Source organism: Aythya fuligula, chromosome 1 (genome assembly GCF_009819795.1).
Source record: "Aythya fuligula isolate bAytFul2 chromosome 1, bAytFul2.pri, whole genome shotgun sequence".
NCBI classification, from domain to species: domain Eukaryota; kingdom Metazoa; phylum Chordata; class Aves; order Anseriformes; family Anatidae; genus Aythya; species Aythya fuligula.
In genome coordinates this window covers 145,613,619-145,635,989 of record NC_045559.1, presented here as the reverse complement: position 1 = coordinate 145,635,989, position 22,371 = coordinate 145,613,619, and the positions used below count along the sequence as shown (strand labels likewise).

At 39.0% G+C, this 22,371-nt stretch overlaps 1 protein-coding gene across 2 annotated transcripts in view; it reads left to right on the top strand.

The window, feature by feature from the left end:
• Nucleotides 1-22,371, top strand: part of COL4A1 (collagen type IV alpha 1 chain) — a 128,089-nt gene that overhangs the window by 55,561 nt on the left and 50,157 nt on the right. For both annotated transcript variants that reach the window (XM_032192592.1, XM_032192582.1), the window contains exons 3-11: nucleotides 17,378-17,467; nucleotides 17,557-17,601; nucleotides 19,190-19,234; nucleotides 19,335-19,397; nucleotides 19,497-19,550; nucleotides 19,700-19,726; nucleotides 20,652-20,735; nucleotides 20,850-20,912; nucleotides 21,938-21,973. In XM_032192592.1, coding sequence (XP_032048483.1) covers nucleotides 17,378-17,467; nucleotides 17,557-17,601; nucleotides 19,190-19,234; nucleotides 19,335-19,397; nucleotides 19,497-19,550; nucleotides 19,700-19,726; nucleotides 20,652-20,735; nucleotides 20,850-20,912; nucleotides 21,938-21,973 — 507 coding nt within the window. The remainder of the gene's footprint in view (nucleotides 1-17,377; nucleotides 17,468-17,556; nucleotides 17,602-19,189; nucleotides 19,235-19,334; nucleotides 19,398-19,496; nucleotides 19,551-19,699; nucleotides 19,727-20,651; nucleotides 20,736-20,849; nucleotides 20,913-21,937; nucleotides 21,974-22,371) is intronic.

The following is a 22,371-nucleotide window of genomic DNA, read 5'->3' as shown; positions in this document are numbered from 1 at the left end:
CCACAGAGTGTTTCTCACAGTTCCTGCCTTTGCTAGAGCTTCTCTTGCTGACATTTTCTATTTGCGTAGCTCAGAGACTCAGAGAGTCCTATTTCTTGAAAAGAAATAGGTGCTTGCCTAATATGATCAAAGCCAAAACAACCTCAGATTAATGTCGGTCATTTAAATATGTGGAAGAATGTGGTGAGACACTGGAACAGGTTGCCCAGAAAGGTTGTGAATGCCCCTTCCGTGGAGGTGTTCAAGGCCAGGTTGGATGGGCCCTGGATAACCTGATCTAGTGGGTGGCATCCCTGTCTGTTGCAGGAGGGTTTCAACTCGGTGATCTTTAAGGTCCCTTCTAACCCAAGCCATTCTGTGGGAGTGTGGCCATGGGGGTCGACAAGCCCCATGGTTGGTGATAATATTGGACTCTTAATGATGAGGCCATGAGGAATGTAAAGAGTTTAGAAGGTACAAAGAAGGGTGATTCGGAGACAATGCCATCTTGGGTTGCTTGTTCTCCAGCCATTAAGGCATGGAAGTTGCTGGGTGTTTGCTGTTGCCGGGCAAAGCTGTTGACCAATGAATAGTTAGTGGAAAAGTACTGCTGTGGGGCAAATGGTATAAGAAAGGAGCCTGTCCTCAATAAGTGAAGAAGTTATGCCCTCCATAAGAGAGAGAGGAAGTTACGTCCTCAATAGGAGAGAGTTGAAGTTATGTCATCAATAAAGTGGTAGCAGTTACTGATCCTGAAAGAACCATGTTGCCCGTGTGGTCTTTACGCTACACCATTCTATGATTCTATGCTATCAGTCTGTAGCAACAGAAGTCAGTAAATTCAAGATCTCATGCCAACTTGTCCAGCAAGTAAGTGTTAAATCTTGACATACTCTCAGACTATGTAGGGAAGATAATTTTAACAAAAGAGGCACCTGAACAAGTGAACAAATAGTTATGCCTAGAAAACCATATCCAATAAAATAGTTTGAAATTATTTTGAAATATATTTAAAGGTAACTTCATTCACATCAATATCTATTTAATCGTGCTTACTATGTTAACACTGTAAGTCTTTCAAACGTGTAGATTGGAGATCGAACTGAAAACTGCAATTTATTTAAAAATATCTCCCCCCCCCTCCCCTTCCCCCCAGCCCTTGTTTTAGCCTACTGCAGGTTTGAGTGACAGTTCTTTACATCTAATGCCCATCTAGAATAAGGACAGACTGGTACCCAGTCCCAGTCCCGAAGAGAGGAGAAGTTGGTCAGGCAAAGCAAAGGAAGCATCCTTCCCAACTTCCTCTTTAATGTTTCTAGAAATGGCCTCTCCAGCCAGCACATTTGGATTTGAAATGTGTCTTTGGTAAATGTGGTTCCCATTAACACTCACATCAGTAGAGGTACCTGTTGCTTCAGAGATCTATGTGAATATTGTTCAATCAGACTGATTAGAAGGACTGATCCAAGCTAGGACCCAGGACATGAGAAGGCTGCCATGCCCAGCCCATAGTGGGACCCAAGGTGATCACATTAGAAAACATCTGCTCTCCACCTCTCACGTAGCCTCCTGCGTGGGAAGTACTCATCCATTCTGCCCTGCGCCATCCACAGCCAACAAATTGCCTGTGCTGGAAGCCCTTTTGATCTGGCTCCCATGTTGTGCAGAAGTGCACACACGCTGAAGGGCCCTTTCCAATACACCCACACTCTTCAGCAATGTAACCACAGTAGTTTACTGCCGTGGGAGCTTAGGCAGCTGCGGAAGTGGGTGCTGGGTTTACCCTTTAATGCCTTAATCATTAACATCTGGAGATGTATTTCTTACCGTAGTGTGGGAAGAAGTTCCAGACCCTATGGTTTATGTTTGGAGGGTGGGTATTAATTAACATATATTTGATGAAGTAGTCGTATTAATGATCTCACCAGAAAAAGTGCTGAAAATAGTATTTGACTTAAAAGCTGTGAAATGCCCAAGGAATGTTACTCAACAAAATTACGGACATGGAAGAGTGAGTTATACTGCCATATTTTCGTCCCTCATTTGAGACTCTTTTCATCAATATGACCATTTGGATGGCCATATTTAGAATGCATTCAATATGTTCTCTCATTAGACTGTTTCCATGAAAATTACATCTCTATGCCAAACTCCTTTAAGATGACTCATAGTTCTTCAAGGGCATATAATTGACAAAGTTTAAAGTTTTTCATCTCTTTCAGAAAATCTCAGAAAGTGAGCATAATTGCAACAGATGGCTCTTATCCTATAAAGCCTTTATTATTACACTGAACATCAGGCTGTTATTTTAACTAATGTAATATCAAGCATCAACTTTTTGCAGAACAGAAGGTGCAGAAATTTTAGAATAACACTATATTGCTAAAATAATAAAGCAATAAATAATACCTTGATGTTTTCCATTAAATAGATTAACCTAAACCATCTTCAACTGTTTCCTCTTGCACTTTTTATTTGTCGGTCTACATATTAACTGTTCTTTCTGACCTCATTGAAGTGTGAGCTCTGTTTAAACTGATTAGACTTCTGAATGCTTGTCTACATTTTATTGGGTTACTCAGAAGTAGGCAGAAGCTATATTTTCTCTTTTATCCTAGCTAGACTTTGCGAACAATTTCAAGCAGCTGTGGAGATAAGAAATTCTATCCATTGAAGTGTATAGAAAAAGCAGGTTAAGCATTTAATTGCTATTTAGAACAAAGGCTGTATAGACTGGAGTAAAATTCCTTTTGTGTGACTGTTTTCAATAATTCATGCCCTCATTCATGAGTATTTACACTCATCTTAGTTCATACAGAAACATGCATAAGTGGAGGTAACACTGCATTTTTTCTGTCACTAACATAGAATTATTAATCTTCTAATGTTTAACAGTTAGAATGCCTTAGAGTACAAATTCTCATTCTTTACTGTAAATATCATATGAAGATTCCCTTGCCTCTGCATTACCCAATAAAATTTAAAGTCACAAGAATCTTAAATGTGATATTGTCCTTGCACACTGAGTAATGCATTAAAACAAACAAACAAACAAAAAAAAAACACCTCTGTTAGGAAATTCTGAAAGAAAATAGAAGAGAATTAATTACTTATATAACTGTTACTCCCAAGGGGTTTTGTTTTAGGATGCAACAAAACTTGAGCAAATCAATTTGTACTGGTATTTTTTGTTTGCCTCATTCTGAGACTGTACGCATTATTATACCTACATAAAAATGACTTTTCTGTTTCCCTTGATGGATGCATCATTCCTGTGTGGATTGACCATGCTGCAGAAATGCATGCACTGGTTTATCTGGAGCCATATTGGGTCTGGAAACCAGGCAGTTCTCTTCCTGGCTTAGGTGAACAATCAGTAGGGCACCTTTGTGGCCCCAGTCAACAGCAGCAGCAACCGGTCTTTCCTCTCCTGCACTCTCTTTGTACAGTCTTAAAAGTCACCCAGGATTTCACTATCTGCGGGTGATATGGCTTTTCTAGTTACTCTCCGTAATGGAGAGTCAACTGTGCCCTTTTATTTTATTTTATTTTATTTTATTTTATTTTATTTTATTTTATTTTATTTTATTTTATTTTATTTTATTTTATTTTATTTTATTTTATTTTATTTTATTTTATTTTATTTTATTTTTTAAGTTAACCAGATTGTGAGGATCTTCAATGCTTTTCCTGTCATTTTGGGCATGAACAGATACAGCAAAAATATTTGTGATATTGACGAGTTAAATCAATAACCCTCTTCAGTCTCTTGCTGGAGAGAAGCTCAGGTAGTCAGTGAGCAGATCAACTCTATGTAGTTTGGGGTTTTCTTTACAATATAGCAGATGGTAGCAGGTCTGGTCCTTTCATGCAGCAAGTCAGTAATCTGTGCTTTTCACGTTCAACCTATATTAACAGCATCAAGATCTTTTTTTTTTTTTTAACCAAGAATGTACATTTTAATGTTTTTCATCGTTTCATTGGCACTATATCCTGTAAATGCTTAATATTTGCTTTTCATCCCTTCCTCCATGGTTTTGCTGAGCGTTTCTGCATAAGTGACTGCTGTAGAAATGTTCCTCATTCACAGCACCTGCTCATGTCTGAGTTGGAGAGACTATGAGTGAAGACACCAAGGAAAGCAGAGCTAAGTTATACACCCTGGAGAGGGACCTAAAGTTGAAAGAGAGGTGGCAGGCAATGTGGGAGGAAATAATATGTTTTCTGTAGGGAAGGGACTAATAGATTACATGAAAATATCTATTCATTCTTGAAAGGGGGAAATCAGAAGATTATAATGAAATAAACAAAGATATTGATCAGCTGCAGATCTGATATACTTCAAGGAGACTTGTGGTTCATAAATATTTTTGAAAATCAGGCCATTATCACAACGTTTGTGCCAATTCAGCAGTGGCACTACTGTATTTTTATTGATTTACCCTTTCTCAGAGAAAAATAATCTTTTTAGTTCAAATCAAGGAAAAAGAACATCTATATTTCATAAAGAGAGCCCACAAACAAAACTGCTATTCTTGAAAAGAACAAGCTGTCAAAAGACTGAATAATACTGAGTGAGATATGATAAGTATTGATAAGTACAGTTTCCCAGTTTGCAGGCCAAACTTTTAAGTGGCATCTGGATTCATCAGATTTTCTTTGTTTGAAATAGTTACTAGGAAGCGTTTGTACCATGTGCCCAAATGGGACTGAATTTCTCTGGCAAAGTTTTCTATATTGAGGTGTATAGATTAGTAGATTACCTGATGATTTTATCTCTATGGAAATAGTGCTATAAAAGCATATATCCCAGTAATACTGTGTGGCAGGCTGTGTTCATATTTAGTTTTCAGAGACAACTTCTAAAGGTTTTCACACAGTAATATTTCAGCTGGCATAATATAACTTTTTCAACAGCTGTTGCGAGATGCATATCTGTGCTTGTGAAGATGTTGGTAGAATAATCTCAGGCATTTCATCATGAAATAAAGCATACTCTATAGCCTCACAGTATTTGATTTTACATTAGTACAACTGTTGTTAGTGTATGTCTTCATTCTGGTTTCTTAAAGGATTACAGGGCTTTATCTTGATCTGAATCATGTAAGCCTCCAAAGAAGTCAGTAAAGTTTCCTAAATGGGATGTCAAAGTAAGTTCAGAAAAGACCTATAAAGTCTGCACTTCTCTGAAAGCCACATGTTCTGAAAGCAGAGCCACCCAGTGCCTCTGCAATATCCATGTGTAGTTTGGAATCATCCTAAATTTTAAATTTTGTCCGCGCAAAAAGAGTCATGCTTTTAGTGTCTACTGACAGCACAGGGATTACTAAAACTTTTGTATCGGTATGCAGGTGTTTTTTACTATCTGGTTATATGTGACTACACCTGCAGTCTGCTTCTGGTTTCTGTATATTCGTAAAATAGCCCATAACACGAATACTCCATCATGCGGACAGCATTTTGTGGGCCTGGGACAGCAAACGTCTGGGGAGCAGCAGTAGCTGCATTTTGTAGTTTACCCCTCAGGCTTCTTTAAATCATTCTTCCATTCAATTTATATTGTGTTTACTGGGGATCTTAGACCAAGCCAGCCAGTATAATTGGCGGCTCTGTGATATGTCAGTTCCCACACAAGAATTTAATCATACTTGATACATCTAATCTTGGATCATTTAATATATCTCTGCCTACATTTTCTCTGTAGCAGTATTTACAACAAGCAATCTTGTATGTATAATTGTTACTAGGGAACCACAGTAATCTCCTTAAGTCACTTGCTGGTCTTCCTGGCCAAGAGCAAGAAGTGGTTTGGTTGGTTTTGTGGTTTATTTTATCTTGTACTGGTGGTAGTTAATTGTTTGGTTCTATTAGCTCAGCCACCTCCTACTTCAGATTATAGAGCTACGTTTTCAGTGAGAGGTCATAATTTAGATTAGTCATTGGAAACAGCCAGCCATATGGTTTAAAGAAAAGGAGATCTAAATTCTCTTCAAGTTTGGGTTTTATTGAGAAAGGGTATCAAGACAAATTTCAAACAAAACACTAAAAAAAAAAACACTTCCATCAGGAGCAATAGCAAAACTTGTAGCCATATATGCTTCAAAGGAGATAGAGCAGTAGGAAACGTCATGAAAGTGGAATGTCCAAAGAGGAAATTTGAAGTAGCTGCTAAAAAGGTGATAATAAGGTACTTTATCACCCAAACAAATTCCTAACCAGCTGAAGAACCTCTTTAGTTTAACCACAGAAGAAGCTCATGTCACAGAGGGAGCAAGGACAGCTGAGAAAGCATTTTCAAGAGATGCTAAAACGATTTAAATTTTCTTTCAGGTAAACTGAGAAAGTTCACAGAGCAATGAGTAAATTGAGTTACAGACAAAACAGGAAAGAAAGTTAACTTAAATTATGAAAATAATTATTAGCTTTCAGTGACGGGTAAAGTCTTCTTATATATCATCTTACTATCAGAAGAAAAACAAAGTTAAGGTGAAGCCAAGGGGAAAGCAACTCAGATTCTTGTCTGGAAAATCATATTTCTATTCCTTAGAATATTTCAAGAGTAACTAGAATGGTAAAACCTACCCATAAATTTTGTAGCTCTTAAAGAAAGCATGTGGCAGCTTCCACTAAAGTTCAGCTGGAACATTTTTAAATGTTTTGATATGCCAACAAAAATAATTCTCACTGAGGCTTGTGTCAAAGATCACCATGTACAGTTAAAGTAAATACTGAGTTGACCAAGTGAGTGAGCACAGACACTGACATCAAACTGGATGTCTTCTCACTCTTTCCTCATTTGATGCTGTTGCTGACTATAAACTTATGAAAAAATTAAAAAAAAGTAGTTGGTGGATAGTTAAAGCTTTGGGGCTTTTGCTGGAACAGTTTGATCAACTGCCAAGAGAAGGCTGAAAGGCAGCAGAACTGCAAAACAAATGCAGTTTGTAAGTAGCAGGAAGGGAGCATAGGGACAGTAGGGCAGGAGTGGAGTCTTAAGTGCACTTAAGTGCACTCCTGATTCTGAAGTCAGGAGTTATTTGAAAAAATGAAAGAATACCGAGGGCTTGTATAGGATAGCAGTGAAGAGAGAAGTCATTGTTGCCCAGAAGTGCTGCTGCCAGCTGTATGCAGCACCTTTAATGGCATTTGTGAATTAAGGATGCAATTACAAATCTGCAACTCAGATTTCTTTTCTGTCTGCTACAGAGATGGAAGATGGCAATCCAACGGGGGGACACACAGCCTTGGCAAAACTCTTATGAAGGGAATTCTTTAGGATGTTCTAGGTATCAAGTGCAATGTATTTACACCAGTACCAAGGCATGGGAGTTGAGGTATGCTTTTTACCTCAGAAAAAAAAAAAAAAAAAAAAAGAGAAAGGATAGTGGAAAAGTGAAAGTCTCTAAAGCTATGCAAAGTACAAGCCTCAGGCAGAAAAACTTTCATTCTGCCCTGCCTGTCACTGGGTACAATCAGATTAGGGGAAAGAGCAGTGAGCATCAGCGTTGCCACTGTGAGTGGTACCAAAGGGGAAGAGCTGGTCCATTTGAGTCACAGTCTCGGACCAGCTCTCACCAGGACAGATTCCTTGCTCCAGTGGCTGTTTTCCTGTGAGTTCCTCTGGGTGGCAGCAGTCGTACATCGCAGGTTTTTAAGTTTTCTGACATGCTGCCTTTTTTTTTTCTGACATCAGCATTTTTTTTTTTTTTTTTGTCAAAAAGACAACCTTTAAGACACCTAAGCAGTACAGCAATTTCTGGTTGGCATTCACTGGCAAGTAACAACTGATTGATTATGCTTATGACCTCCATAGTGTCAAAATAAGGAAAATATCTGTTTTATATATTTGTTAGCGATTATTGCATCTTTGATAACTTAATTGGTTTAGGTTGCATTATGCTGAAGGTGCTACAGAAATTATATTGTGCTGTCTGTTCTCTAATGCTTCTGGTTGAGTCAAGAGGCTACAGGTTAAATTGAAGAAACATTGCATTACACTTTGAGGTATAGTGTTATCTGCCTTGTGGTCTTTTTGTGATAAAAACTCAGAAGCCAGAATATTTCCTCTAGCTTTTTTGGAAAGATATCTTACTTCTATGTAACTTGTAAAATGTTTAAAACTTTTGAAATGCCATTTCAAACCTAACCAAAAAAAAGTAGCTAGAATAGCACTGTCTAGAATAGCACTGTCTGTCATGTACTCTTTAAGATATGAGCTACTTCATTATGAGAACTTTATTGCAGTCTGTACTGTCTAGGACCAGCTGCCCATGTTTTTACTATTTATGGAAGAGATTATTTTCTGTAAATATGTCCATGTCAAACCTTTGGCAAGAGAATAAAACTCGCATGTAACAACGTCAAATTTCATTCCAGGTCTAGGATGTGAACATTTCATTCCAGGTCTAGGATGTGAACAAAAATAAATTAGAAAAACCTGAAAAGTTCAAACCTTTTTTTTTTTTTTTTTTCTGCTGTTTCATCTTTAAATGTGAGCCTTTAAACAATGCCAAATGCAAACAAATGCTAAATAATTTTCACTAATGAAGAAGGAAGGGTGTGGAGCATTTTTACCCCTTATTTTCATGGACCTTCAACAGTGGAAGTGACTTAACACAATGTGCAATAAAACAAAGGAAGAGTTACTCAGAAGTAATGAGTTCAACAGATGATTAGAAGGGGTGGGAAATATAGCACCCTTTTGATTCAACCTGTCTCCAGGTGATAGAATTTCCTTTTTTTTTTTTTTTTTTTTCTTTTAACACTGCATATACATTTTTCCTTCCCACATCCGCTTCTCTTGAGGCTTTTTGAGGTTGTTCTGTTCCCTAGGGTGATTCTAACTTTTGGAAAAGGACTCCTTGAGCCAAGTTTGATTTTATTTTTATTTAAAGTTTTGGACATACACCATGTACACCTTCGGTGACAGGTTTTTGTGACTTCCTCCTGAAGCATCATGGGATGTGTCTTTTACAAAAATCAATAAATGTTTAAACATGAAGACAGTGAAACACATGTGTTGGTGTTAAACTGCCAAACACTGTTCAGGCAGACTTCCACAGTTAGCAAATGAAGCTCACACGCTGTCTGTTGGCTTCTGCTCTCTGTTATTCTTGCCTTCATACTCTTGTCATACCATGCCCTCCATCATGTGTTGAGGTAGACTACTCCTAGCTTATGAAATGGTGAAATTAGGGGTCATGAATTAAAGTGTTTGTTTGTTTGTTTGTTTGTTGTTTGTTTGTTTTTGTTTTGTTTTGTTTTGTTTTGTTTTTGTTTGTTTGTTTTTTGTTTTGTTTTTTGTTTTTTTGTTTTTTTAATGGAGGCAAACCAAGCATGTCTTCTAAATCATAGTTTTGTGTAAATAGAAATACACTCCTTCTCAGCATCCTACCTACTTCTGGGTCTGCAACATTTGTCTACACTGGAGTTAAATACACCACAAAATATACAATCGCCAAAGACAAACAATGTAAGGAATCACTGAGAGCTTAGTTTAACCTGGCTCAGCAAGTCCTAGAAAGTGAAATGTAGGCGCCTTTGTTGAAAAATCCGAAAAGCATTTGGAAAATGAGAAATAACTATGAGATGACCAAGAAGAGGAATTGCATGAAGCACATAAGTTAAGTATGGAGGAGCCATTACTTACAGCTGGTTTAGCTGAAATTGTACAGTGCTGATAAGCAACCAGTTGCTTGACACTAATTAAGTAGAAGTTGAGATTGTAACAGTGACCGACTTCTGAATATTAATTTTACTTGACTTGGCTTATTTTAATTCTCCTTCAGCTACTAAATCAAATTCAGACACACTGCATACCCACCCACTTTATTTGCAGACAAACTAAGCACATCAGTACAGATATGTAGAGGAAAGGATACACAAAGATCGTTATTTCTATTTTTATACTCTTGGGAAGCACTTAGCAACTTCCTGAGGAATGCTCTTTGCAGCCATCAGGCGACACTGATATACACTTCCCGCCTAAGCATGCTCTCTGATTTGGAAGGCAGAGGCACAGACAGCCCTCAAACTGCCAACCTGAACTGCTCTCTAACCAAATTGTTACACTGATTGATTCACTACTGCAGCTCTGAGTTCACTGTGGATCACTCTGCACAGGTTCTTCGGTGCTGCAAATTTACTAGACTCGGGAGCAGATAATTGCATAGCAGGAATGACAGCAAAGCCAGCAAGAAGCTAGTGCTGTGTGAGATGCCATCACGGGGTGACAAGAGTGCACTTTCCACACTTGTGTATACAAGTCTGTGTGACACTGGCTTTTGCACTGTCACTGGGTGCTTTTCAGTGTTCCCACCTCAAAGCACAGCTCAGGAACTGGTTTAACTGGGGGCTGAAGGAGTCCCATGGGTAAAGGGCACCAGGGAGTGGACAAGGAGAGATGGAAATGGCAGAACCAGCATCGTGACAAAAAGGGCATGACTGGAGAGTGTTGTTCACCAGCAGCTGCTGGGAGAGCTCTTTGTGTGTCTGCATATAGCCTAGAGCAGCCCTTGTAATGCCTCAGGTTTTCCAGGGGACTCATCCAGCCCACAGCCAGCCCGACTGGGGAGCTGTGCAGGTGATGCAAAACAGTCATGGCTGCCCCTTCTGTTAGTCATGCTGGATTCATGTTTCCACATGAGTGAGTTTTCTCAGATTCTTTCTGGCAGTGCAAGAATCCAGATTTTGCTGATTTACATCCCCTCTTCCTCTCCCTTCCCCTCTTTCCATTCTGCATTCTGTCAGCCCCCAAACTGCTGGGAGAGCCAAGATGTTTACAGAGCTCCTGCACAGATTCTTTACATGTCTTCACAGTTATGTTTGTGTAATTATTTACTAGTTACTCGTGTGGCTTCAGAACTGTATCTCTATAGTGTAGATAGATTCTCACACTGAAGAATGTGCCGTGGGAATTCTGTAATGTTAAGCATCCGCAGTGCATTTAAGGACTCTTGTGCTGTGAGCGTATAGCAATAATTCTGTTTGACTGATATCCACTTCACACTTTCAGTAAAATACTGAAAATGGTAAGTGCAGCTAAGGACAAACAGATGATATTTATTGTACACGTTTATTTTAGACCTGAAAGATATTCGATGCCGGTACTCCCTCTGGTGGTTAGAAATACTCTTTTAGTTAAGGATTTGCTATTCCCCACCATTTCTTCATGAAATCAGCCCTGAGCCAATTACAGTTCTGTAAAACGTGTTTAGAAGAGTGTGGAGAGAAACACAGTGACTCAGGAGCGCTACTCAGATCCCACAGTAGTGTCTCCCACTGTGTATTGTAATTACAGGTCTAACACTTCAAAGCCAATTCGCTTGAGTGCATGCAGTTATATCAGCTGAAGGAACAAACACAGAGCCTGCATTCACCTCTCACGTGGTTTGGGACAGTCTGTCTAGAAACCGTGTAGGTCACTGCAAGGCTGTTGTGTGTTGCTGTGGATTTTAAGACACCAGAGCATCAAGGCATGATGAGAACTTCAGGATTCGTGTGAATGGTACATTTTTCATTAACAATTACACCTGGACCTCAAATTAATCTCTATCAAAAGCAGCATTTAAGACTATTTCTAAAATCACACTAAGAAAAGAGAAAAATAGGGAAGAACACTGAGCTGTCAGGCCCTGTCTCTCTCTTTTTGGAAAACTGCACCCTCAGTTTTCATCTTGAAGCTGTTGCATTTCTTTGGCATACATGCCCTTGGTAGTGTTTCAGATCAATGCACGTGAGCTTTGGAAAGAGGGATGCATGTGTGCTTGTGAGAGAGGAAGCTGGAGCTCAGAACGGATGTTGGACTCGGCATTAATGCTGATCTGAAGATGTCTGTCCTTCAAGTTCAAGCATTTGTTGGCTCTGGGCTCAGTTCCTCCTGCAGCAAAGGCACAGCTGAGGAGCTCTGGTAGATGAACTCCATCCAACCTGCCGTGCTGCTGTGAGAAGTTGTTGTTGCAGCCTTTCCGCCCTGCGTTGCTGTATCCTCGCATCAGTTTTGGCAGCCACCTCGACACCTGATGGGCTTCTCAGATCACTGAGGCCGGAGCAAGCTCTCTCACCAAGGAAAAGTGTGTGAATTTAGTGAACTGGTCTGGTGCAGTGGTGCTGGAGGGAATCATCAATGCTATAAAGAAGGGCCAGGAGGCAACATCCATTTCAAAGGAGCAGGAAGAGGAGCAGAGCCAACTTTGCTAACTAGACCAGCTCAGCTGCCTTTTAGCATCTCACCGTAAAACCGTGTTACATGTTTTCAGCCAAAGGGCAGGCACATGTCTGTTCTGCCGTCTCTACCACGGGATGATCTACAGCAGAGGCAAACCGAACAGGAGAAGCCAGCTAGGGGCTGTGTGATAATCTCGTAAATGCCTCCAGAAAGCTCTGCACATTGTTATTCACCACATGATTTGGTCTCTGGAGAACTGGAGAACACAGCATATGTATGGGCCCAGACATTGTGTGAGCCCACAGCTCTGCAAACATTTGATTTATATCCGTGTTACCAGTCTCTCAAGACTAACATCTCCCTGCCCAATAGTCCCTAGACGAAATAATAGGGGAAATAATTTATAATGTAGTTCTGGTTGTTTCCTCCCCCTCAGCGCTTGATTTATAACTCTTCTGAAACTACTTGCTTCATGTGACTCTCCTCAACAGCCATCTGCAGTTGCTCCATGTGTGAAACAGTATTTCATGGCTAATTTGGAAGGATGGATGCCAGCAAAAATGTCAGCGCCTGTAGCTATGCTCTTAACAGGTTCACCTCTCTTTAAAAGTCCATTCAGTTGCTTTTAATTTGAACTATCTAATGCAGAGGCATTTGGAAGAATTTCACAAAAGCTGGATTTCAACAGGCATCTTGCTAATCAAATGAGTGCAACAGTGACTGAGCACTTGCTGTCTTTTTACATAGCATCTCTGTATTTTCGACAGCAGCTGAGAGGCATGATATTCATCTTTGTGAGCTGAATAATGTATTCTCCTTTGTGTTTTCTGACAGTTTGCATTGAATCAGTGGAGGTACAGATGACTCGGTTACATCTGTTTTAATTTCCGAGTCTCATGAATTGATTTGTAAGAAGCAGAAGCTCTTTTAATATTACTTGCCAAGATTTTGCAGCTGTGAATATTGGAACTTGAACAATACATAGCACTTAGAGTCAGAGTCTCATGCTCTCCACGCGTTGCAGCTAGGAATCTCAGTGCTGAGCAAAGAATAAGTGGGGTAACAGCAGTGATCTAGTGCTTGCCAATTTATGTAGTGTGGATGCTTAATGAGTTGCAACATAAATGTAGTGCAAACACTGTTGGGATGTTTGGCTGGAACACCGGATGAACAAAGGAACTGGGCAGGCAAGCAAGGAAGGGATGCTGCTCAAGTATTTCCTTGCAATGCAAAGCATCCTCAGGACACGCATATGTCTGTACTGCATGGTGTAATACATGATAGCTTCATCTGAGCTTGCAGTTCTAAATAAGCCACTTTGGGTAGGAAAGCAGCAGTACAAATGTTGCTACCCCAGTGATCTTTGCAGGATAATACCCAGTCAATGTAGGACACATGGAGCTCAGCATTCACATGAGTTTACTAATTCTCATGACAGAGTTTCTGTATTCTTTTGTTCAGTGTAGACATTTTGAGACTGATAGAATTTTACTGTAATCCTGTAATCAGTTTCACTGATGCCAAAAAGACATGGTACAGTGTGAGTTGGTACTGTCTGGGTCACTGAAGCACTGAAGTTAGATCTTTGTTTGCTAGCGATACTTCTTTCCTTACAGCCTGACACATGGAGTAAAAAAAAGGCCTGGAAACCAGGCCCCTAGGTCTGTCACTGGGTCTGGCTGGAAAAGGTTGTCCTAACTCTTGTGAGTTTCCATGGATGGCATGGAGAAGTAAGGTCCCACTGTCTGTCTAGCCAGAGACTGCAGAAGGTTGGGCTACTGATTCAGTATTTTGCAGTGGCATTAAATGGGAAGGCAAAGTAGAGAGAGGAGTGTAAGCAGTGGGTAAATGCATGCTCCCCAGTTAGCATGAGTGGCTAAGGTGGCTAGAATGTGGCTGTGAATAAAATGCTAAGGTGGCAAATTGTGTGTAGAGTGAGATCCTGTGTCCTGTGGTTCTCACACCCTCAGAGCCAAGACTGTCAACAAACTTTATGGTTTTTGTTTTATTTATTTATTTATTTATTTATTTATTTATTTATTTATTTATTTACTTCCCTCTGGCAAATCACAAGCAAATACACGAGCTCAGTTCTGGTGTGAGAAACTGTGAGGCTGCAGTATTTGGGATGGGAAAGACCTCCACACACTCAGGAGTTGCGCTCTCCAGGCCTCTGGGCATCTGGCAGCTTGACTGGGTGTCCAGAAGCCCTGGACAAATAGCCATTTACTTTTCTTCCTCTTGGCCTAACAGTTCAAGTCAGTAAAAGACAATGTTTCAAGGGAAACCTGGATCTATCTTGGCTCAAAGTGTCCCTGTACAGTCTCTGACCTGCTTCTGCAGCTATGTTTAACCCCTCAGAGAGGGCAACCTGGGAGTCTGAAGATAGCTTTGCAGAGCTGGCTCTAATTGTCCTGGAAGTCCAAGCTTTATTTATGTCAAGCCTTAGGTTAATGTCTTTGGCAAGACAAAGTGGTCATTACCTTAGTGAGTGATTTACAGGCACATAAAGGGCCTTTTACAGTGCCAGAACAGTCTTCAGGGAGCCTTAGACTAAACGAAATCTCTAAACCTCTGTTTTATTTTTCCATGAGAATGGCAGAATGAATATTTTCCTGTGTTGCAGGGTACAGTGGTTCAAAGTGCATTGAAAGCCTCTGGACAGAGCTCCTGAGTGTAGAAAGTATTAGCTGGCTTACATATGACTCATACTTCTATGTAGGTGTCAGAAAAATCTTGTTTTGTTCATGTTGTGCTTTCCTTCAGCGATGGAAAACCCTGTTCTATGTATTTGAGTGTCTTCTGCCTCCTTAATAGATCTCCCAGCAGGTCATGAAGGAGAGTGCCCATGGTTCAGAAATGTGTCCACTGTTCTGAAATGATTACTTCAGAACTTGGACTTTGGACATTTAACAGCTGACTTAGAAATATGTTTCTTGATCTGTTGGGTTGTTTGCTTTGCTTTGCAGTGTTTTATAATAACAACACAACAGGATTTTGGTAACTAGCAAACTTTATTATCAAAGCACGACGATGAATACTGAGAAGTAAATAGAGGAGATTGTGCCGTTTTGGTGCTTCAAGGAAAAACTGTTTGATTGCCTCACAAAGTACTTTTTTTAATTGAAAATGCTATTTTTCATGGGAGCAAAGAGAGGAGAGGCAACGTAAGAATTTTTCCCAGTGGAAAATTTTAAGAAATGAGTAATATTTTGTTTATAGAAGTACCATGTCCCTCAGTTTGCATGGGCAAGGACTGCCATGACAGCCAGTCCAGGAAACATACCACAAAGAGGCGAATGGACGCTTAGCATGCACAGACATCAGCTCCATCAGCAACCCTTGCAGTAGCATTACAAAACCAAATTATTATGTTATTTGACCTATCAGAAATTTCAGACTTGCTCCTTCTCTGACTCCTTCCATTTTTCCTCCTTCCCCTTCTCAGCAAGGTGCAGGAATGGCTGCACAAGCTTTGGTGGGACTGGTTGTTACCGCTGATACCCTGCTCACACTAGCATGCCATGGGGCAGGGGCTGTAGGTGCTGGGTGCATCTCTGTGTCCTTTTCTTTGAGACTTGAAATATAAAGTACATAAAATATAAATTATATAAAATATAAAGTATATAAAATGAAATGCCAAGATCACATTTCCACCAGACCTGTAGAAACTCAGGCTGGCAGGAGCAGCCTCAGCAGGGACACTGAATAGAGCTGGTACCAGTAGATCTCCTTTATTTCCACCAAAGTCACTTCTCTGTATTAAGTGGTTATTTTGCTTTAATTTCCCCTCTACTTCCTCGTACTTTTATCATTGGCCCTTTCATCTTACCCATCAGTCACCTCTATTCTTTTTCTCTTCATCTGAACAAAAGCCTACCCTCATGGCCAACTCCATCATCTTCAGAAACTAACAAGCGCCACATCTGTGAGTCATCACACCCCTTCCTCTGACTGCCTACCATAATGTTTTCCTTGCAACGTATCTGTTTTACCTACTTGAAGAGTGAGCTCTCCAATCTCCAGATGTTGTTCTTCACTTATTTGCTCAGTCCTCAGATGACCCCCACCAGCTAGTAGAATGTAGCTGGTAATCCTGAGCAAATGGGAGAAAAGTTTCTTGCTCCTCACTAAACTACTCACCATCCTAAATTCGCAGTACCAAATCATTTGTTAATTACAAATAGCACGGTCATCTCTCAATGTTCTGCTGAAGATACTGAAAACTGAGTAGCTTCCTTTTGTGTGTTTGGAACTTTGTTGATTTTATTACCTTGTCTGTATTCCATGAAAATTGGTCTATTTTTTGAGTTTCTAAAACAGATGTCATGTGTTTTAGTTCTTGACCAAACCTGTATACCTTTTCCTTTTATTTTATTTTATTTTATTTTTTCAGTTGCTCACTAATGTTTTATTCATTCATATTACCACATTTTTGGATAACATGAGGTGCTTCTCCCTGTTTCACCCTACACCTTGAAAAGACAACTCTAGTTATTTCCTATGTGGAACATTTGGCTTTTAATTTGCTTGATTTGCTGTTTTCAGACTTTGATATATGGATACATTTTTTTTTACCCTCTCCCCTATGTGTAGATTTTTTCAGCCTTTATTCAGTGTTCCTCTTGGTTTCACTGGGAATGTAACAGCTGCAATATTGATCTAGAGCGTGGATGGATTTTATTTTCTGCCTCTAGGTTTATGTGTTTTAAATGCATTTGGAGTAATAGGGAGAGTGCAGAAAACATGTATATCCCATATGACTATAAACAGGAACCTAAAGGATGACAGATACAGTCACTGTGTTGAGCTTCTCAGAAAGACCCTGTATCTTGAACCACCTCTGATTTTGAACCACCCTGAAGCTCAAGACTAAGTGACAAAGCCTGCTGTCCAAAATCTGCTGTTGTGAATGACTTGTAAGACAAAGATTCGTACTGGCCTTTCATATACCAGTGGCCGAACAGTGATGTTTGCAGTTTTCAGGAATATGACTGCTAACTTGGGGTATTAGATTTTCTGGCCTTCCTATTACTAGGGGTATAAACATGCTATGAATAGTGCTTTTCTGTCATGCCACAATCACCTTGTGCCAACTTGTCATCAAACAAAAATATTTCTTTGTTTATAATAATCCTCCTTTCAAAGACTAGAATGAAATGTTGGTTGTCACATTTAACTTCTTACTATTTTCAGTGGTGTTGTTGCTAATGCCTATTCTTCTTTCCACAGGGAGAAAGAGGCTTACCGGGTCTACAGGGTGTGATTGGGTTTCCTGGAATGCAAGGACCTGAAGGTCCTCCTGGGCCACCAGGGCTTAAGGTAGGAATTAAGCTTTAATATTTAAAACACTCAGATTTCCCTAAATTGTTGTCCCTAGGAAAGACAAAGCTATCTCTTTTCCTTTACAGGGTGATACTGGAGAACCAGGACTGCCAGGAACAAAAGGAACAAGAGTGAGTTCTAACTTACATTTTTGTAGTTTATGTTTGTATGTCTTTCATGTTTATATGTCTTTCATGTTTTCATGTCTTTATATGTCTTTCATGTTTATATGTCTGTTCATGTTTATATGTCTTTCACTCTTCCTAGCTGCCTTCAAGTGGATGATGGGGTTATTCTCTTCTTTGCGTTAATCAACTGCATCCCCTTGTGCTGCACAATAATTCAAGATTTTTGCTCTTGCCTTTGAAGTTCTTTCTGCATTGTGCAGTCAGTGATTTTGCCCATTTGCATTTTCCCCCATTACTTATCACTGCATCAACAACTCTGGTTTTAATATTCCTTTGAGAGCCTTCTGACCTACCAAGAGGCTTCATTCCAATAGAATGTGAACCATGTAACCTCCTTGAAGTGCTCCAGCAGAGATGCTGACACACTCACAAGCATGTATATGTAAAAATTTACACAGGGTGTAGAGACAAATTAAAGCTGGGGCTTTCATCCCCCAACTTCTTCAGTTTTAAGGGAGGCCCTAAACACGCCTTCCTGTAGTAATTTCTGTTTAATGTGGTACTTACAAAACACAATTAGTATATTATAGTAGCCAGGGCTGTGTCTTCTTGTGTTTTGTCAGATGCCAAGCTCATTCTGAGCATTTTCACATGTTGTAATGTACTGATGAAAGAGAATTTGAATGACTTGATGAGCAATGATACATTTTAAACTGTGCCCTCTTGTCCATAGATTTTCAAAATGCTGTGTCAGTTTGTTCTCCATTTGCCTGCAGCACACAGAATTTACAAAATCAATCACAGTGTCTAGAATATTATAGAGAGGTATTCTGATAGATCAAGAAATCCTCATTTCAGTCCATGAGGTTCATGGTATCCTGTATGTTAACATAAATTAGCATCTCCTGGCAAATCCATTCATGGTTTGCAGTGCACGTAGACTGTACTTTTGCAATGGTAAAGTTTTGGAAGATGCAAATATGCTATCTGAGCTTCTGGAATCTCATACATCTTTTCTGTTCCACAATAAATAAACTGGTAGGATGAAAATGAAGTGCCAAGTCAAACTCCTGATTCATTACACTGGAAAGCTATTCAGGGAGAGAGAGTTATTTCAAGTCAGTTGTTTTTTGTTTGTTTTTTTTTGGATGATAAAAATGAAATTGACAAACTGATGTGGCTGATGAAAGATGAAAAAGCATCTTTACAGTGACTTAGCATCCTCCTCTGCTATGAAGAGGTGTCTACAGTAAATTTCACATTGTGAACCATGGTTGTGAGAAGACAGAAACTCTGCATTCCTTCATTATGCCTGTGTAAGGTTCCGATGCAGTTTCAGTTGAATAAAATGCATATTGCTGCTTAAAAATTACAGAAATATAAAAAAGTGCTTTCAGCCACCAATTGCTAAAATGCTGTGGTTGGGAGGTTTGGAGATTAGGGCTATTTTCCCAAGAGAGTTTAAAAGAAAGTTTTACTCTGATTTTTACTGTCCCCACTGGAAAGGAGACCAGACATGCAGCTTGTCATTGTTGTTTTGTGGTTTTGTCATTTCAGTTTTGCAAGTTCAATATGTTTTTGTCAATTGCAGGGCCCACCAGGACCATCAGGATTTCCAGGAAACCCAGGCCTTCCTGTACGTGTGAAGTATATGTATTTTTACAAAGAATGTCAAAAGCGAACATCAGGTGATGTCTGACCTGGATTGCTAATTTCTTTACTTCCTTTTTATGTAGGGCATTCCTGGACAAGATGGCCCTCCTGGTCCACCTGGCATTCCAGGATGTAATGGAACAAAGGTGACATTTACATATGTTTATAACAACATCTCTGTGTTGGAATAAAAACATCCTTCAAAAGTGTTCCCTAAACAAAACCAATTTCTCTGTTCTCCTTAGGGTGAAAGAGGTCCAGTAGGTCCCCCAGGGTTACCAGGACTGACTGGGAGCATAGTAAGTAGATTCTTCATGCTTCATTCACTTCACTTGTTTCAACTCCGATTCTTGAAATTTAGATATAATTATACGGCATTATATAGATTATAAAATGTAAAATATGCAATACTGAGGAAAAATAACATCAAATATGTCTTTTTCCACAGGGACCCCCAGGACCTCCTGGAATGAAGGTACATTTTGCTCTAGATGTGATCATACCCTGTTTCTAATGAAAAGAATTAGAATGAGCTCTACGCCCTCTAAGACTAGCAGTCCTTTGTTAAGTACTAAAAAACTGTACTGATGTGCTTCACTTTCTACTCTGCTCTGCAGTCCTTCTAAATAAAGGCAGTGGAACAACATCCAGTTCATAACAATTAAACGTTTGTGTTGTTCCATGCAGGTCTTTAAAGTGTAAGTATTTTATGAAGCACAATAGAAAAAATAGTACATATCATTAACTTTGCATAAGTATTGTGGTGGCCACAAAGTTGTGCATAAAGATTTAGATAGGTTTTATGTTTCCAACATTTGTTTTCATACTGGCATTTCATTTTTCAAAGTAGTTTAACATAGAGAATGTTTGTGGAAGAAAGTCACCCCTCAAGTTATAGCAACGTTGTACAAAAATGCAGGAAAAAAACAGGATCTTTTGCTATCAGAAAAAGAGGCATAAAGAAGCAGGTAACAATTGGAATAGTTTTCCAAAATAAGAAAGACAAAGTGTATCTATTTTTTAAAGAAAAAGGAGAGCTTTGATTTCAAAATTAGTTTTAAGACTAAGATCTCATTCTGGAGAAGAGACTGCAAAGTTACCAATTCCATTAATAGCCAGGCCAGACGTTCTCATTGTCTACTAATGCTGTAGTAGTGATAGATTGGTGGGAAAATCTTTCTGATTACACATTACAGTGCAGAGAATAAGAGTATGAATGATGATTTGGTACTGGAATCTCTTAGATGTTAAGTGAGGTGACTCTTAAAAGGGAACTTTCCAAATGATTCCAGATTTTACATAGCTCTAACTTTCTTCTTACCTTAACATTTTTGAATGTGTTTGAATGGATATTAAAGTACTATTGTTTTTATTTTATTTTATTTTATTTTTTGTTATAGGGAGATCCAGGTGAAGTGATTGGTCTTTTTCCTCCTAGTGTGCTAAAAGGTGATAAAGGCGTTCCTGGCCAACCTGGACTACCTGTAAGTTTAAATGATGTTTGAATACCAGAGAGTTTCAATTAAAATTATATAAATATCATGAAATTGCCAAATACATATCACTTTTTAATTATGCCTTTTCTTTTTTTTTTATAGGGTCCACCTGGAACTGCGGGGTTTCAGGGACCAATGGGGCCACCAGGGCTTCCAGGCGAACCAGTAAGTTTCCTGTGATGGAATCACATGTAATGGTGATTTGCACTTCACCTACAGGAAAGTCCTACAAGGTGTTAGGATTTAGGAAAGACAACCTGTGGTTTCAGGCTGTGTATTTAGTCTCCTAGATTCTGTCATGGTAGGATTGCATAGGTACATAGCTATTCAATAGCACTGCTCCTAGAGTCATCTTCTTGGAGGATTTGGAGGATTTTATTTGTGGGAAAGGGGTTGTAATATACTTAATCCTCCTTTTCTGTCTTCCCACACTTAATCTATAGAACATAAACTACAGACCTAGCAGCCAGATCTAAATCAAAATGTATGCTAAGATTATTATTATGGGCAGTTGAGTAAGAAGCACTGTGGAAAGCAGGACAGCATCAAATTCATATTATTCCTAATGCTGAAGTCATTTTAACTATCTGAAATGTTGTCAGATCTAATAGATATCTAATGTCTTCTCTTCCTGTGCTGGATGCGGGTAATGTTCATAGGGATCAGTTACTTCCATCTGACGAAAGTCCACTCAGTGTTTCTGGCTATTAAGTGAGCATCTGTTTTCCTTCTGAAGAAAACTGAAAGTGGTCTAAAGGAAAATGGTCATACAGTTTAGTCAGCACTTGCACTTGTTGATGTAAAAAAGAACAAGTTTAATGAAAGAAAGGTGAGGATTAATGTTTATCACTGTCTATTTATGTAGTTAGTAGTGCACAAAACTGTGGAAAAAAAAGTCATTAGTGAAGTTATTTTGCAGTGCAGTACCACAGATTTTCTGTGACTGTCTCCTGTCTACATGCTGATTAGATCCAGCACTCTTAACTGTAAAGCAAGCTCTGATGAAAGATCTTTGACAGGTTCTGTTTATTTTATTATTTAGGCTAAGTTGGGAGCTACAGACAGTAGAAGAAAAATACTTTAGATCTTGGTTTAATGGAGAGATTTGCATTTTTGATCTCATTATAGAATAAGGAATTATTCAGCCTAGCATACTTTATATATGTCTGCTGAAATGTACTGTCTTGTAGGGTCCCCCAGGGCCACCAGGACCTCCAGGCGAGAAGGTAAGACTTTATTATAAAGATTATCTGTTTGTTTAGTTATTTGGCACATCAGTTACCCCCCAAATTTGGAAACTAATAGTCCTAAAGGAGTGGGTTTTCTTGCAATCTGGGGATAAGTTGATGAGGCATCACAGAGAAAGCTTTTTATTTTTTCATTTATTTATTTTATTTTTAATTAGATCTGTTGCCTCAGTTGATCAAGTCAGTAATAATTACAACATTCTGTGATTATTGGGACTCATTTTAAAATGCCAAAATTTAACACTAAAATGTTGAAAAAAGAGCATGATGACACTAAAATTATGCAATAAATTTAATTATATATATATATATTTCACAAATTGCTGTGACAACTGGAGGTTTAGGACATGATTTATTTGTTTATTTAATATGTGCAT